At 39.8% G+C, this 19,271-nt stretch overlaps 1 protein-coding gene across 2 annotated transcripts in view; it reads right to left on the reverse strand.

The window, feature by feature from the left end:
* Window positions 1–19,271, reverse strand: part of LOC126481342 (claspin) — a 188,026-nt gene that overhangs the window by 121,255 nt on the left and 47,500 nt on the right. For both annotated transcript variants that reach the window (XM_050105034.1, XM_050105035.1), the window contains exons 3-5: window positions 14,482–14,721; window positions 14,110–14,303; window positions 987–2,336 (exon numbers count right to left, since the gene is read on the reverse strand). In XM_050105034.1, the coding sequence (XP_049960991.1) occupies window positions 987–2,336; window positions 14,110–14,303; window positions 14,482–14,721 (1,784 nt within the window). The remainder of the gene's footprint in view (window positions 1–986; window positions 2,337–14,109; window positions 14,304–14,481; window positions 14,722–19,271) is intronic.

Consider the following 19,271-nt stretch of genomic DNA (forward strand, 5'->3'; position numbering starts at 1 on the left):
GAACCAGCCACCAACCACTACTCCCTATGTCATCCAGGTACTGAAAAATTTAAACAGATCTTCCAAAGAGCCCCAGGTTGATTAATGGCTCCTCTCATCCCTCAAAGTAATAACCCACCATCCACCCAACCTATGAAATATCAAGACCCACCAAGGCCTGTTCCATATACTAAACTCATCACCATCCACTTCAGTCCAATTACAGTGCTTCCAATCAGTTACAGAAACTACCTACCCAATCAAAGGAGAAAGTGCCAAGAGAAGCACAATCAGTGTCTTACGCTGGATGTCTACACAGAAAATACCATCAAATGCCTAACAACCAAGTCATCAACAAGATTAGTGAACACCACACCAGCAATAGCTTCAACAGATGGCTCAATAAGCCATGTCATACAGATTCTGAAACCTTCCAAACCCAACACCAGTTCTTCCATACTACAAAGGTAATTGCCCCTCCACCACATTGTTCCAGTAATCCCTCTTGCCAACAACTTCAGAAGATCTTGTCTTCAGCTAATCTCTTCCTACTCCATTGCCTTACCCTTTCTTTTCCAGTCATATGCCATTCCATTCCTCCACTGTCCCACTACTGCACTCTTTCTTCCTCCACACTTCTCACTCTCATGATCTACCCATGCAGTTTTGCGATTGTTACCTTATTTAATCCTGAGTTTCCCACCACCACTGAGAATCACATCTTCATCTAGCATGCCTTCAAATGCTTCCCTATCCCTTATTTACTCCTCATATCTCATTTCATCCACCCCAAGCCCTCCTCACCCTACTAACATGCCTCATCCATTTTCCCTAGCAACGATTCTTAAACAATTGTGTGTTCGTGTAAGCATCAACATGTTGCAGGTACGTGGTTTTCTTTGATTGTTTTTGTTTACTGTTTCCATACTGGAATTTCCATTACTGTAACAACCATAAATATTACTCTTACACAGACTAAAGCTTGTTAAACATGCAGAGATCCTTACCTGACTTCCAAATTTTTCTTGTTAACAGGTTTCTTCTTGGCAGCCGAATGTTTAATAAACCTCTCGATAAGTGCATTGACACCACTGGGAGTTTTTGTAACACATGCATCCAAATCAATAATCTCATCAGGATCCCCTTTGAGTTGTGGTTTAAAGAATGTATTAATCCTGCTCTGAAATTTCACATTTTTAGATTTATTTGAAGTACAAGCTCTTACTGCTTCATGTGAAACATCTTTGCTGCCACGATTGTCTGCCACATCATTATTGCTCTTAATGCTGTCCATAATTTCTGTCTTTGCCACCTCGATATTTATAGTACTTTTAAAAGGGTCATTATCCTGCTTATGTAGATTTGTAACACTTGTCAAACCATTAGTCTCAATTTCACTGGTCCTTGCACCTCCTAGTTCCTTGACACTTTCACTGGCTTTTGCACAATTATCTGGAGAAGTATTACTAACAGAACCCTCTGCAATTGACGCCTCTAGATCTGGACACACTTTTCTAGATTCATGGGAAGAATTCGGTAAAATCCCTTCTGTGTCTGACTTCGGAGCTCCAGATGTGGATACTGAACTATTATCAGAACTTTTCTGTATTTCTGTTGCAGATAGCTTAGTTTCAGTTTTTGTCTCTGGCTCAGATGTAACGTCACTTGAATTCAAGGGTGGCCCCAGTGTTTCTGACATTACGTCCTTGTCTTGACACAAATCAACTGTGTCACTTACAGTGTAATGCAAGACTAAATCCTGTGAACCTATGTTAAATACATCCAGCATTGAAACATTTTCTGAATAACTCACTGTGTGGTCATCTACAGTAGAATCACAAGCATTATCATCACATATCATGCCACAACCTACAGTTTTTTTTGTCACCTCACTCCCTGCCTTGTTGTGTAGTGTACATTTACTATCAGAAGTGATATTTGGGTTGCTGACAACATTACTTTTTTTATCTGCACTCCTGACATCTGAATGATCTTTACTAATTTCATGGGATTGGGCACTGTCAGTGTCATACGTAGCAGATGACTTCTCTGCACTGGTTGGCATTTGATCACACTCCAGTCCATTTTGCTTAACACTACAGTTTGTATCAGATTGATCAGTATTTTCATCATCAACTTGCCCAGTTTGTGTAACTAGTATGTTTGATGAAGTAACATCATTTGCAATTTGTGAGGATATGGAAACTCCTTTATCAGAAAAATTTTCACCTGAATTACTTAGATCAGACACCTTGGGTTGTTCATCAAGTACCTTATTGCTAGTATCACTGTCAGAATCATCTGATTCAGATTTATAAAAAACTTCAGCCTCTTTCTCTCTCTCTTCAAGATCTTTCCTGCAAAAGAGCAAGACAAATTACAATTTAAAAAATGAAACAAACGTGTTCACCACAGTCCTGAAAACCTCATCATGCACAATGGAAAATAAAGACATTACAACTGTCAAACAGCAAGGTTCTGATCACAACGGAGTAAAACTCAATAGTTCACAGTTTGACAAAGACACAACTTTGTTTAAAGGTACCTTTCAGACAGAGTTCTGAAAGTGGATATTGTTACACTGTGGATGCAGACAAAAAATGAGGAAAAATGTAGAAAAAACACAATGAGAACTTGTGCATCCATAAGCAGGATTACACACAGAACTCATAAGTGGCAGTAAAATGAAAATGAAATTGCTGGAAAAAAGTAAGTAAACTGTTCATTATGTCAAAAGTAATCGCCATATCTGATAATACCTTTATCCTAGTGAGAGACAAGACAGTCACCATGACTGTACCCAGGCATTCACCTCTCCATCTGAATCAAACCAAAGGCCACAAATGTCTTTCTTCAGGGCTCCCACAATACAGAAATCCCATGGGAAGAGATCGGCAATGTATGGAGGATGTGTTAGGGCTTTTCATCTAAAAACTTCTGCACTGTTCTCTAAACAGCCTTGGCAAAATGTGAGCCAAGTAAATGAGACAGAATACTCTGAAAAAAGCTGCTGTTTCCTCAAGTACATTACATAGCTGCTATTTCTCTCCCATTGGTAACTTAATACTTACTTGGTATTTTTAAAATACAATACTTACATCTGTAACAACAGAGGCCTGTTTACGGTGCACTACTGCTTGTCACACAGCTTTACAATGAACGCTATTATTTGTCATGAAGCTAACAGAACTTTTTCAATCCAAAAAATTTAGGTATCCATATAATTTGTAGTAGCTAATGAGGTACACTTTTAATTTTCTTTTGAATTAGCAGATTTTCAATTTCTTGCTTTTCATTTGATGGGAGCTTGTTACACACACTCTGAACTGCAGACACACAGGCTATGTCTCCATTAAAATTGTTTGTGTGTGTTTGATTGCAATAGTATAAATCACAACTCAGCTGAAACAATGTTTTCTATTTTGTCAGTAAAGAATTTCAAGATCCTTAAAAGGGTCTCTGCAGAACATGTGGTTATCTGCTTTATATAATTTCCTTACTGTTTGCTTCTGCTGGATAAACATTTTATTTACTCATGATGCACTGCTCAGAAGATAATTCTACAAGACAACAAGAAGTAGAAATATACAAAATCTGACAACACTCTTGTTTTCAAATCAACACAAAGTGAGAGACTTCAAAGGACAAAACATGCTGAACTGACCCTTGTGATTAGTTTATCTATGTACTGACTCCATTTTAACTAGTTATACAGGAAGACACAAAGAATTTTACACAGTTTGCTCCATTTATTGTAGGACTTATAATCTACTTCTGGTACTAGCAATTAATTTTTGCTTGTTTGAAATCAAACAATGAGTCTTAATGAGATTGAGACTCAGAACTGTGAACCGTTTACTCTATTCAGTTATCATTTGGACCATGTCTGGTATGGTCGAGTTTGGACCCTTGACTGATATGCCTCTTAACATTAACAAAAATTATAGTTTCAGAACCATCCTTTAAATACATTGAAAGATCATTTTTGTAAATTAGAAACAATAATTGATCCAGATCCTCAAGGGCCCCCTCATGCTATGTCTCCCTGTTCTGAGGACAGTTTCTTACCTGTGAAACAGTCTCATAGGCTGACCCACTGCTTTTTGTTATGATAGTAAGAAACCATTTGCAAAAAGTGATGCATCAATGCCATAACACTTTAGTTTACCCAGGAGAATTTTTTAGGCGCAAAATCAAAGGTTTTGGCAAATTCACAAAATATATTAAGGATATAATTTTTCCTGTTTAGCTCTGCCGGCACACCATTTGTGACACATTATATGTTGAAGAATACTTATGAAAGAAAAGATAAAGTGACAGGCAGTTAACAAGTTCTGATCAGATGAATGAGTCAGTATTCTAACAATGTAGGCCACTTTCTCAAACACCTGAGAAAGCTGGAATGAGGTAAGTGGGTCAGTAATTAGAGAAGATTTGATTACCTCTAGTTACAACAGAATATTTAAGTGTGTCAGGAAATATGCCGCGAGTCACTGATGGTTTACAAATGTAACTTAAGGGTAGTCCCATCAAATCAGCATGAGACTTTAAAATTTTCATCATAGCTAGCAATTTAATACCTTTTAGCCACCTGATGAATTTTGTAATCTCCATAAGAATTACAGTTTTTGAAACAAATATCTGTCAGTGCTGCATGTTATACTTGCACCAATATACTGCACAAATAATCTTTATTTAGCAGTTTATTACTGGGAGTAATGTTTGCAGCCGCAGTGAGGAAATAATTGTTTTGTTTAGTGGTCAATTATTTCAAAGTGTCATCATTTCTACAAGATATATTTTCTAAGGGCTTGGTTTCACCCAGATCTTAATTTTATTTTATTTTATTTTTTTTTTGTTTCATTTTTGTTTCTTGTTTAATAATGTGCCAAGTGATTTTTGCATTTTATTTTTTTGAAGATAGTGCACAACTTTTGTTTTTCAATAGCAGACTAGAGGCTTTTAGAACACTGATGGTACTGGAGTTTCAAGTTTTGATTACAACTTGACCTCTGAATCTGTTAGAGCTCTCTCCTCCTAGCACAAAATACTTTACTCCCAGTAATTACTCTTCCTCCTTCCAATTTTACACTTGTTTTTCTATGGGAAATACTAAACTTAAGTGCTGTAGGAATGTGCCCTGATACGCACAACACACATCTATTAACATTCCATCTATTCTTTCTATTATCTCTTCTCAGACTGCTACCTGCAACACGCCACCAACCTTGCAGGTGTGAACTCCTGGCAGCTGCAGCTCAGGTCATCTAGCTTCATGGCCCTGGAGATAGATTAAAACAGTCTGGCATTGACACAACTATGCAGAGTTGTTTTCAACCCAACCTCCAGCAGCTGCCACACAGCAATGCACATACCATAGTAAACAGCACTGAATTGCAGACCCATTTCTCTTCTGAGAATTCACGTTCCTCCTGAATGCCACACGTGTATCCTTGCATCAAACAGGTATTTAGGGTACCATCCACTCACTCTACAGCCAGTGCACATTCTGGGCTTGTGATGTCCATGCTTAGCAGCCTATCAATCAAAGTTATCACTCAGCTCTCGTGAACATTCCAGACTTACACCGGCCATGCTTAGTAGCCACCTACCAGAATTCACTGTCAAAATCATCATCTCCCGGAATTTCATCTCTGCCGTCTTCGATCTCACACCTCGCAGGACCTCATCTTCGACTGTCCTTGAACTCACCATCTCACTGGACCTCACCTTCAACAGTCCATGAGCAGACTGTCACGCTGGATTGCAATGTCAGTGATACACATCCAGTCAAAAATGTTCCAGTGCAACCAAGTAATGCAGATTTAGGTCCCAATAAATTGTGCTGTGTGTATTTTGTTCATTAGAGTTAACAAACATATCATTGCTCCCGATTACATCCACTGGGTCATGTTTTCCCCCTCGGTCCCAAATGCAAAAGTGGCTATCGGACATTCTTACACTTGTGATGCTTTCTCTTTCCACTTCATAGTGACCCATGGATCCACCAGTTCTGCAATGCAAGCAGAAGTTACAGCTCCGGGTACAGCAGCAACACTTTCAGCATGACCTGATGCTGAGGCTCCTCAAACAGAATGTGAAAGTAGTCCATTCTTACAACATACTGGTGCCAGGTTCGCACCCGAGGAGAAGCCATATCGTCCAGTGCCTTCTGACATCACTCATATGTTCTGACAAGTCTCCAGCCACTGCTGCTCCAGCTAAGCCCGTCGCCCAATGGCCACAGACACTTGCTGCCATGGTACCCCCCCATTTCTTCCATTCCTTTGGTCTCACTTTCTGCCTCTCTTCCTGCACCCACTGCGCGCACGGATCAAACTGACAGTCAGTAATTCCTGTGCCAGTTCCCCAAGGATTCTCACCTACTGCTCTCTTACCCTTGGTAGAGTCTTCTTTCTCATACATCGCCAAGGCTCTACCCACATCTCCAGTCCTCCTGGGACCTTTCCCTTAAGGCTGTGGATATCGCATCAAATGTGACACATTCAATGCATCTACCCTCACTCTGTCAGAGGCTTCTCAGTGACCTCACTTGCTGATAGTGTGGGTATCAAGTCTTCATCGGCGCTCTCCAGCATCCTCACCTAGTGAGGGTATCAAGTTTACATTGGCATTCTCCAGCATCCTCACCACACTGTGGCCGTTCTGCTGCCCCATGCTTCTATTCGGCAGTTGCTCTCATTTGGTTTTGCAATCGCCCATCCCAGGGATCACTTTCCCAGCCCCGGGAGCCCTCCTCAATGCAGCTGTCACATGGTCTCCAAGATGGCTCCTCCCCTTCTTTCTTAAGGGAGGTGAGTTATTGTTTCCTCTCAGGCTGCCGCATGTTACATATATCACTAACCATACAGGCACATTCTGTGGGCTACAGCAACTATGTGATATGTTCATATGGTCTGTTTGCATACGTATAGTTTACAGCTGCCATCAATTCTCAATTTTACCATCCTGCACTTGAAACCAGTTGTGGAAGTAACCATTGCCCAGATACTTTGGCTTCAAAGTCCTTTTTCCCCGCTGCAACAGCTGTATCACCCCTAAAACTTACTTAAAAAAAGATCTACTATTTAATACTCTCAAACTCTTCTTCTCTGCAATATGTATATTACACTCCAGTTACAAAATGTACACTGCATTTAATAGTTGCTTACAACTTCAAGCTACACAGAATTTTCAATTACAAACTCTCTTGTACATCATCAGAAGTGCCAACCAACGATTAACTTCACTGAGACAGCAACAGCAATGTCTCTAACTCCCGGCGGTTCCACAAAACGGAGTATACCAGGTGTACTGTTATGAAATGAGCGTTAAGATACAAATGTGCCGATAGGGAACATTTGTTGTGAACGAGCCTTAATTTTTTGTTTGTTTGGTTGGTATGACACCTGTCAAAGATATTTAGTTTACATCAAGTCATGCAACAAACAACATCATATGTTTTGATCGCGTTAACAATGTTGAATTTTGTACCAGAAAGTGATGATTTGTGGAAAGCATTAATTTTTTGTTTTCATTTAAAAAAAAGTGCTGCAGTGTCGCATCGTATGCTTGTTGAGGCAAATGGTTATCATCCTCTATCAGAAGCAACATGCAAAAGATGGTTTCAACGGTTCAGAAATAATGATTTTGATGTAAGAAATGAAGAATGTGGAAGACCACCAAAAAAGTTCGAAGACGCTGAATTGCAAGCAATATTGGATGAAGATGATGCTTTGAGTCAGAAGAAAATGGAAGCAATGCTAAATGTTGCACAACAAACAATTTCTGGCCATTTGAAAGCTATGGGAAAGATCCAAAAGTGTGGAAAATGGGTGCCACATGAATTGAATGAAAGAGAGATGGAAAACCGAAAAACCATTTGTCAAATTTTGCTTCAAAGACATGAAAGAAAATCAATTTTGCATCGAATTGTTACTGGCGATGAAAAATGGATTTATTTTAAGAACCCTAAACGGGAAAAATCATGGGTTAATCTGGAACAACCATCAACATCGACTGCAAAACCAGATCATTCGGCAAGAAGACAATGCTCTGTGTTTGGTGGGATTAGAAAGGTGTGGTGTATCATGAGCTTCTAAAGCCCGGTGAAACTGTGAATACTAATCGCTACAGACAACAAATGATCAATTTGAGCTATGCATTGATCAAAAAAAGACCAGAATGGGCCAGAAGACATGGCAAAGTAATTTTCTTACGTGATAATGCACCTGCACACAAAGCAAAACTGGTTCAGGATGTAATCAAAACACGTGGCTGGGAGCTGCTACCCCACCCGCCATTTTCACCAGACTTGGCCCCTTCTGACTACCATTTGTTTTCATCAATGGGAAACGCATTGGCTGAGGAACACTTCGATTCCTACGAAGAAGTCAAAAATTGGGTGTCTGATTGGTTTGCTTCAAAAGACGAAGATTTCTATAGGCGTGGTGTCCACAAATTGCCAGAAAGATGGTCAAAATGTATAGAAATCAATGGTCAGTACTTTGAATAATTTTTTTTACTTTTCAATTCAAAATTATTGTTTCATTTTCACAAAAAACGCTCATTTCACACCGGTACACCTGGTATCACCTAGGCAGGATATCTGCATCATGGAGTAATCGCTCACTGCACTGGCAGCCTCAATGCACCATAACATCACTGTTCATCACCCCATTCCACACATATGCTGTGTTCACCACAGCACGTGGTACACGCACAAAGAATACCAAAAATTCTGCACACAGAAAGCAGGTCACACAAGTCTACTAAAATAACATGAACATCCTTTTAAAAACTGTGGATATCATTCATTTGATTGAAAGATCAAAGTAAAACATATTAAGCAATCTGTTACACTTCCACGTCCACTAGCTACATGGCCCTCTGGAGTTCAATGGCAGCAGTATGGCAAAGACACAACCACAACCTTTTATTTTCAACCTAACCTCCAGCAGCCATCACAATACCACAGGGTGCCAGCTTCATCTATAGCACCGCGTGTATCACAGTAAATGGCGCTATATGAGGTGCGACAATAAAGTAATGAGACTGATGTGAAAAAAAATGTTGCTTACTGTTTTAGTCAAGTTTAGTGTTGTCTCCTTCAAAGTAGTTCCCTTCTGATTGCACACACTTTTTCCAGAGCTTCTGCCATTGATGGCAACTTTTCTGGAACTCACCTTCTGAAATATCCTCCAAGACCCTCATCACAGCTTTTCGGACATCTTGTGCTGTTTGAAAATGGTGTCCCTTGACTGCCGATTTGGCACTTGGAAATAGAAAAAAGTCGCACAGAGCGATATCTGGTGAATAAGGTGGCTGTGGTAGTACTGAAATTTGTTTTGAGGTTAAAAATTGCTGTACTGACAAAGCAGTATGGGATGGTGCATTATCATGATGCAGAATCAAATTATCACCAATGTTGGCATGGACACAAAGAACTCTTTTACGAAGTCTTTCTAAAATTCCTTTGTAGTAATATTGGTTAACTGTTTGTCCAGGAGGCACCCACTCTTTATCAACAATTCCCTTGGAATCAAAGAAGCACACAAGAATGCATTTCACTTTTGACTTTGACATGCAAACTTTTTTGGTCTGGGTGATCCCTTTGAGCACCATTGCGAACTTTGGTGTTTTGTCTCTGGATCGAACTGAAAAAAAAAAAAAACTTTCATCACCAGTAGTGATAACACGGCTCAACAATTCTGGATTGATTTCCATTTGCTTTAACAGATCAGCTGCCACATTTTTCTGTGTCTCTCGCTGTTGCGGTGTGACATTTTTGCGGATCATATTTGCACAACTCTATCTCATACCAAGATCTTCTGTTCTTATTAGACGAACCATTTCTCGATTGATGTTCAGTTCTTCTGCAATCATTTTCAGGGATAATCTTCGATCAGATCGTACGAGTTCATGCACCCTGGCCAAGTTGACATCCGTCTGTGAGGTTGATGGTCATCCACTGCAGTCTTCATCTTCAACATTCATTCTGCCTTCACTAAACATTTTATGCCAACGAAAAACTTGAGCTCTTGACATAACCTCCTCTCCAGAAGCCTTCTGAAGCTTACCATAAGTTGTCGTTGCGTTTTCACCCAATTTAACGCAAAAAGAAATGGCGTACCATTGCACAATATTATGCGGTTCCATTTACGTGACAAGAGACACAAACACACATTAACAACTCACGACTGAGCAGTTGCATCGATATGCCGCTTAGACTAAAGGGAGCTTATAGACCAAGGTCAAAGCCTGCACTGTTGCCACATCTTGCACAGAACTCAGTCTCATTACTTTATTGTCGCACCTCGTAATTGTGGGCACTGCTTTTCTTCCATGAAGTCATGTGTCTGCTAATGCTGCACTTGTATCCTTGTACCAGGCAGGTATTTAGTGTGCAGCCTGGTTACTCTGCAGCCAATGAACACTCCTGGCTTACTTCAGCTTTGCTTAGCAGCCCACCAATCAGAGTTCTCACTCAGCTCTCGCTCATGCTCTGGGCTTACACCAGGCATACTCTACAGGCCATCAATCGGCATTTATAGTCAAGCAATCGCCTTGCAGGAGTTCGTCTGTGCCATCCTTGAGTTCATGCCTTGCTGCACCTTATATCAGTTGTCATCGAGCTCATGCCTCACTGGATCTCGTCTTCAACTGTCCACAAGTTCAGCACCTCACAGGACTTCAACATTAATGACAGACCTTCAATCAAGAACATTCCAGTGTGTTGTTAGTGTTGCCCTTTAGCCAACTAAATAGTGTGGACTCGTGTGTCAAGGAACTAACTGTGTTGTATTTTGTTCACTAGATGTAATAAACATATTACTATACCCGCCTACCTGGGTAGATACATCGTGGTGAGCTGCCCCCCCCCCCCCCCCCCTCGGTCGCAAATGCAAAACTTTCGTTTCCTTGTACAGATATAAGAAGCAAAGTGAAACAGAGTAAGAGAAAAGTGTGTTACACAGCCAGGACCACAAATTCAAGTGTGTGTGGTGAGAGAATAATATGAAAAGGGAAGGGAAAAAGGTCCCTTATTTCCTGTTGGACAGGTTGTTAAGACGACAGCAACATTGCTGTATGCCCACCTAAACTATCAGTGCCAATTATTCATCTCCCAAAGTATTGGTGCAAGCATGGTAGACAGACCAAGGATTTTTTTGCTGTATTCCAAGAGATGAGAAAAGACCACAACAAGCAACCAATTTAGGGCAAGTAGGTAACAGTAATGTTGACGTATACAGCTGAAGACTGAAATGCATGACAAAATATACACATACCACTGGCATAGTACACGGTGTCTCACGAAAGACATCCAGGAGAGGACTACAGCTTGCGCGGCAGGTTTGCCAGCGGTTTCCACTGCATCTGCTGGTTGTTGCTATGTGTAGTTCTCGCACACCAACACTTTGCATGTGCCCCCTACACTGTGTGATTGAGTGTACTGGCTTATTTTGAGTTTTTTGTCCAGTTTAATCACTAAAAATATTGTTGCTAGACATTCTTACTGCAACTGCACCAAGTCCGGGGCTTTCTCTGCCCATATGTTGCTGGGCCCGGTCCTCAGACAGAAATACCATAAGCATGTCTTCTATACTCTGCAATTGAGTGTTCGGGTGTTTTGAGCTTTCTGGCAAGTTTCCATTCAGTATGGTAAACATGAAAGATCAATGAATATGAAGATAGTAACTGTTCTGAAAGAACAGATACCAATGATGACCATGCAACTTTTCTAGAAAGAAATGATAATTAATCGAAACCCTCAGCTGCCAACAGGTGTTGTTGATATAACTCAATGGGGACAGCTGAAAATGTGCCCCCCGACCAGGACTCAAACCCGGGATCTCCTGCTTACATGGCAGACGCTCTACCCATCTGATCCACCGAGGGCATAGAGGATAGCGTGACTGCAGGGACTTATCCCTTGCATGCTTCCGGTGAAACCCACATTCCCAACTGTCCACAACCTACATTCGTAATGTTCCTAAAGGATATTTGCCCATTCACTCATTACTCACTCCAACTAAGGCAAAGTGTGCGCATTTGCACAGAAGAAGGTCAATGGCCGGGTAGCTTTTAACTATATGAAGATAGTAACTGTTCCGAAAGAACAGATACCAATGATGTCCATAAGCAAGAGACCAGTAAGCAGGAGATCCTGGGTTCGAGTCCCGGTTGGCGGCACAAATTTTCAGCTGTCCCCATTGAGGTATATCAGCAACACCTGTTGGCAGCTGAGGGTTTCAATTAAGGTTCAATGAATGTTTCTTTTGATGAACTATGGAAAAACAGAATCATATGTGGAATGTCGGCTTGAATTCAAATGAAAATTTCCCGGTATGCAAGTTGCCAATGATTCAACGATACGTACATTGGAGAAGGAATTTCAAGAGACCAGATCTGTGATACACAAATAAAGATAGATAACCTAGAACCTAGTGTTTTAACCAAAAATAAATTAGATGAGACAGGGGGGTCCCTGAAAAGACATCTGAGAAAATCTCCATGCAATTTGGTACTTTATATTGGTGTGTCAAGACCATCTGCTCGTAGATCTTTGCACAAACTGAAAATGAAACCATACAAAAGAACAGTAGCACATCAACTGAGGAACTCAGATACTGTTGCTCAAGCTCATTATTGCTACTGGCTATTACAGTCTGTGCCTGAGATGCCTGTTTCCGATACACTATGGCTGTATTTGTCAGGATACATAAATTCTCAGAACACTCAACACTGGAGCTCCGAGAATCCTCATGAATTCATCAACAACCTCTGCACGACACGAAAAAGGAGTGTGGGGTGCAATTAATGCAAGAAGAATTATTAGACCAAACTTTTTACATGAAACAATACATTCCGAGAGGTATGTGAACAATATACTGCATTCTTCCCCCTCCCCCCCCCCCCCCCCTGAAGACTAACACCTAGTGAAAAGATATGCGGTTATTTCATGCAGTACAATGCAAGACCCACACTGCCAATGGTTCTATGACAGTAATACGAAATGTTTTTGATAAGATAATTGACTGGTCTCCTCATTCTCCAGATCTAAATCTGTGTAATTTTTATCTTCGGGGAATATTAAAAAACTAAGTGTATACAACCAATCCCCACACACTAGCATAGTTGGAAGACAGGTTCAGCTGATCATTTCCCAGATTTTGGCATCCGAAATTCATCAAGTGTTTGCTAATGTGTTCAGGAAATGTCAGGCTGCTCTTCCTACAGAGGGACATTGTTTTGAGCGCAAACTGTAAATAAAGGTGAGTTTAAGTTAATCTAATGCCTATTCTGTTTATGATTAATTCAGAGGAAGCACGTGCACAATCGACTACCAACAGATTAGTGTCCAAGAGTCAAGTGCTGCTGCAGCTGGCAGATGCAGATGCATCAGCGGCAGCCGGTGGCCATTCCAAGTGACTTGTGCAATCCCTCCTAGGCATCTTTCATGAGACACCCTGTATTACAATGATGAAATTTTGCACAACTGTTGAGCAAAGATTGCTTATTTTGAATGGTATGCCATTGTCATGCACTGAAAATAACAAATGTGTCAATTCTCTGTATGTCCATTTTTTCAGAGATGTTTCAGGACCCATCTGTTCACTACAGGATGTCGAATCAAACACCTTTCAGCCATCTAATGTCCAAACTTATTTTATTTGGTTACCAGTTTTGGCAATTTATTACATCATCTTCAGGCCCCTGACTGATGTGTGGGAGGATTCCACCTCAGTTCTGCTCAAAATAGGGGCCAGCATTCAAGTACTGGTATCTATAGATTTCTGCTTGCTATAGCAATTACTTCCACCATCACCTGCTGGCCCCTATTTTGGCAGAACTGAGGCGGGACCTTCCTTCACATCTGTCAGGGGCCTGAAGATGGCGTAGTAAATCACCGAAACTGGTAGCCAAATAAAGTAAGTCTGGCCATTAGAGGCCTGAAAGGTATATGATTCTACACAATGTGTCAGTTTTCTTCTCCCAATCAGCTACCCTACATATTTATTTTATTGTAAAGAAAATTCTCATTTGTCCCCTGTACTCAAATGATTATACTATACAAAAATTTCAAACAATAAATTATTTCAGTCTGGAGCTAAAAAAAAGATGCAGTACCAGATAAGTCCAAGGTTTTTTGTAGCCTCCGAAATTTCTTTTACAGCTGGTACAACAGGTTTCCGCCTTTGCAGGAATTCCTTAATACTGTGCTGCTTAGGGCGATGGTACGGCAATGACAAACGAGACTGGCGAAGCAATCTCTGTGTTTCACTGTGAATGTTATCTATTTCACTCTTTGCAGCAGTTTTGGCCTGTGGAAGGATGATTGTGAGCATCATTATTTGAAAAGAGAAATTTACAACTACGAGACTGAACATGACAAATTTAAAACATTCAATCAAATGACTGAACTACACCAATCAGTAACATATTACACCACTTAAGAATTAAAAACAAACAAAATTAATTGATTCATTGTTGGTGTCTTGCCTTCCGAGATGCTGGTTGTCTGGTTGGTTTCATGGGTTTCTTTAACTTCTGTGAAGATGAGAGTTCAATATCCATGGAGGTAGTGGTAGGAAAAATCTCCTTTTCATCCTCATTGTTACTGCTCCCTCCAGCACGGCTGTCTCTGATGTATGTAGAATCACCTTCTTTGTTTTCACCGTCATCACTATTATCATCATCTGTGCTTTCAGCATCATATAAATCCTTATTTTGGAACAGTGACTGTATATGGAGGAACATTAATTGAGCAAAGTTTATAAAATCAATCTATTACTATTTTCAAAAGTGGTTTCCTTATTAGAGGAACAAGTAGAAATATATATTTAATTAAATACAGCAACAGCAGCAAAATCAACAACTAAGACAGGAAATTCTCTCTCAACTCCTTCGCAGCTTCTTTAGAACGAGTTAAATACATTATCTTACCCATGTTACAGTAAGATACATATCAATAACAGTGAAGACTAAAGTAATGAGGAAAAGAGAGAGTGAGATTTTTGTTTAGCCCAATGGTGCAACTGATTTTGTTTAGCCCAGTGGTGTGGCTAATGGTATAAGCTGAAAGCTGTACTCAGTATCTCACAAATTCATAAAAATACTTTTGTACAATTAACACACTTCTGATGAAATGAAGACTGATATGGTTCAAAGATTTTAACGTAAAAGAATTAAAGTAATATGTTTGGTTACACTACTAGATTACCAATAATAAATGAAAAGCACTAGTTTGTTTTTGTTCTACAGCAAAGCAAACTAGTGCTTTTCATTTATTATAATGTTGTTCTACCAAGAACGGACTGAAGATTCAGTTAACCAGATCACCAATACCTTAACATCCCACAATAAATCAAACAGGGTAGCTAGAACACTAATGTTTAAAAACTGTTACATTTATAAATATCATAACGTGAAGTACCAAATAGGTTTACAGCAATGGAACAGTGTACTGGCACAAACAAACAAAATAAAATTGTGGTTCAGTGTCCTCAGTATGTAACAAAAATTAAGAGTTTACTGTACTGCCAACATCAATGTCAATAGAATGGGAACAATAACTTGGCTTGTGTCCAGATACCAAATGCACCTAAAATATGAGCTTGGGAGATTGTCTCACTGATCGACTACTAGCAAAAGAGGATATTTCGATGCTGGGAGATCAGAAGAGAAATCTGCCTAAAAGCTATATCAGGAATAGTACCAGTCACAGCAGTGTTTCTCTACTGCCCATAGGTTGGCAGCACCTCAATTTTGTGTATTCAATCGATGATATTTTCACATAACCAATGAGATGTGAGGAAAAAAAGTAATGAATTTCAAGCACGCAGTCACAAATATTTGAACCTTTTCTCTTCTTCTTTTTCTTTTTTTTCCCTCTCTTTTTTTCCCAAATATGTAACAAGTTACAAGGTTGTGTTAGTTTGGGACCTAAGAACACTGATTAAATTGCTGCAAGTGAAATGTGGTTCAGAGATCACAGTCCCCCTATAACTGGTTGGGAAGAAGGCAAGAGCATATCACCTCCAAAAGGACCACGCAAAACTGAAGTTACTATTTGCAGTAAGCATTACAACGTGTGTTCAAAAAGCAAGGAGACTTTATATTTTTATGAAAAAATATCTATTTACTCATCAATATTCATGCTGTCTCCTTCAAAATAATCCCACTCAGATACAATCTACTCATGCCAAGGCTTCATGCAATCCTTGAAGCACTTCTCATAAGCACTTTTTGGTACTGCCTTGAGTACTTCGAGCAATGCAGTTTTTATTTCCTCAATCGTTGAAAATCTTCATCCTTTCATAGGTCTCTTCAGTTTTGGGAACAAATCGCAGAGAGACAAATTCGGTGAATATGGTGGCTGAGGCATGATTGTCATGTTTTTGGTCAAAAAAATCTCTCACAAGCAACAATGAATGAGCAGGTGCATTGTCATGACACAAAAGACATGAATTGTTTTTCCACAACTCCAGACATTTTTCGCATATTGCTTCTCACAAACAGCGCATAATGTCAAGGTAATACTCTTTATTGACTGTACGATCTTGAGGCAAAAATTAATGATGCACTTCGCCACAGTAACTGGAAAAAAAAGAAAAGAAAAAAAAACAGTGAGCAAAACTTTGACATTTGATCAAACTTGGTGTGTTTTTTTCGGCCTTGGCTCTCCGGGATGTTTCCATTGGAACAATCGTGCTTTGGTTTCGACGTAATAAATGCAAACCCCCATTTCGTCACCAGTTATGGCTGTTTAGAGCAAATCAGGGTCATCAGCGATATCATTCAAGGGCTCCTGAGCGATGCTCATAGAACAGTTCTTCTGATCAAAATTGAGAGGTTTTGGAACAAACTTCAAAGACACACATCTCATGCCCAAAACATTCAAAAAAATTGCATGACACAAGCCAATATCCTCAGCAACTTCTCTTACAGTAAGTTGACAATTTTCCAAAACAATCCTCTTCACAGCTTTGATGTTATGATCTGTTGCTGATGTGCTGGGGCGTCCAGAGCAATGTTCGTCATTGGCATCTTCTCAGCCATCTTGTACCACTCGTAAACATCTTATTTTTAACTTAGAGCAGACTCATGGTATGCCACTATCAACATTTCAAGTATTTTAGAGCATTCGATTCCATTTTTCACACAAAATTTGATGCAAATTCTTTGCTCCATTTTTTATAATGATCGAAAATCGCCAAGCACACTAAAACATGTCTATCCTTTCCATCTGTCAAAGACAAATGAAGTATGCTGTACACTTGAAACTGTGAAAATATGTTCAGGACATGTGTACCAACATAACAAAAAAAATATCTATAATCGAATGTATGTTGCCCGCACAATTTGAAAGGTCACCTTACTTTTTGAACAGCCATCATACACTGCACCATGCTTAAAATTCATAGACAGGCATGGTACAAGGTGAAGGAAGACATTTGATTACTGAAAAACGTCAATGAGGAAAGTTGAAAATCAAAAAATGGAAAATCCAGGATTTGATTTTTGCCTGACGGCTTTTTTTCTATTCTAACCCTGTACTGTTTTCCTTTGTAATACTTTCTTTTGCGTCGCTATACTCAATGAGGAAAGTTGAAAATTTATGTCAGACCTGGACTTTAACCTGGATTTTTCCATTTCTCGCAACCGTTCACATTGATCAACTCGGCCATCTGAATATGGTCCCTGACCAATTAAAAAATTTCCAACTCATCCACACACTACTGACGTAGTGCTCCTCTGCATTACCCTTACTACTCACTGCGATTCACTGATTCCCATAAGAGTTCGAGAGCGTTGTGCATCTACACAAAAAGGATCACTGGGTCGTCCAGCTCTAGTTATATATATGCAGTGTCTGTTCTTTCGAACATGTCCGAAAGAAGACATTTTTGACCATGCAACCATGTATATGAGTATGATAAAAAAGTAAAGCAAAACATTAGCTGCTATTGGGCACGGAAATACATCGATTGGGAAAGTTGAAAATTTGTGCCGAACCAGGACTCATACCAAGATTTTCCCATCCGAAAGAACAGACAGCACATATATAAATAATTAGAGTGGGATGGCCCAATGATTCTTCCTCTACAGATGAACAACACACTTTAACTTTTACAGGAATCAGTAGATCACTGTGAGTAGTGATGGTAATGGCCAGGGGCACTACATAATAAGTATGTGGAAAGTTGAGTCGGTCAGAGATCGTGTCTGATTGACCGAAGCAGTCAATGTGACTGTTAGCGAGAAAATGAAAAATAGGGGTTCGAGTCCCAGTCCACCACAAATTTTCAAGTTTCCCCACTGATGTATTTCAATGCCCAACTGCAGTTATGTCTTCCTTTCTTTAGTATCATGTACACATATATGGCTGCATGATCAAAAATGGCGTCTGTTCTTTAGGGCATGTCCGAAAGAAAAGACACACAAAGGCTTTGCAGCCCTTTATACATATAACCTTATTAACTATAACTGAATCAGAAGCTGCTCACAGCTGTCCTTTGGGATATGGTGGATATAAGGCTCTTTTTCAGCACAAAACTGACATGTGATTTAAAAGTCACCTATAACAATGCTACTACAGATTCAGCAGGCAAAAGTACAAAGCTACTGTACCATTACCTACAATAACTATACAAAACTCTGTATCTCCAGAAAGATTAAATAGAACCAAACAATGGAAAATCCAGGATGAACGATGACAATATTATGAAAAACATAGTTGCAACTCACCATAGAGCAGAGAGAGTCCCCAACAGGCACAACAAAAGGACTGTCAAACAAATATGCTTTCATCCAGAAAGGCCTTCATCGGAATTAGACATCTCTCTCTCTCTCTCTCTCTCTCTCTCTCTCTCTCTCTCTCTCTCTCTCTCTCTCTCCCCCCCCCCTCCCCCTTGCAAGTGCAATTCACACAAACATGATCACAGTCTCTTGCTGCCAAGGCCAGACCCTCACATACATGAGTTTCTGCACAAATGGACTACAAGAAAACTACAAGTAATTCTTTCCAAATTTCATCACCAACTCTATATAGACATGGATAATTAATCAAAGACTCTGCACTTTTTATATATCACAGTTAAGGTAACTGAACAACACAGCACCTCACAGACATAGAAAACATCATGCATAAATGGCATAGCTCATAGAAAACACACTTGAAAATGCAAATCATTTCCTGAAACACTTCATGCAAAGAACAGATACCGTATTTACTCGAATCTAAGCTGCACTCGAATCTAAGCCGCACCTGAAAAATGAGACTCGAAATC

The sequence above is a fragment of the Schistocerca serialis genome, chromosome 5 (genome assembly GCF_023864345.2).
Source record: "Schistocerca serialis cubense isolate TAMUIC-IGC-003099 chromosome 5, iqSchSeri2.2, whole genome shotgun sequence".
Taxonomy (NCBI): Eukaryota; Metazoa; Arthropoda; class Insecta; order Orthoptera; family Acrididae; genus Schistocerca; species Schistocerca serialis.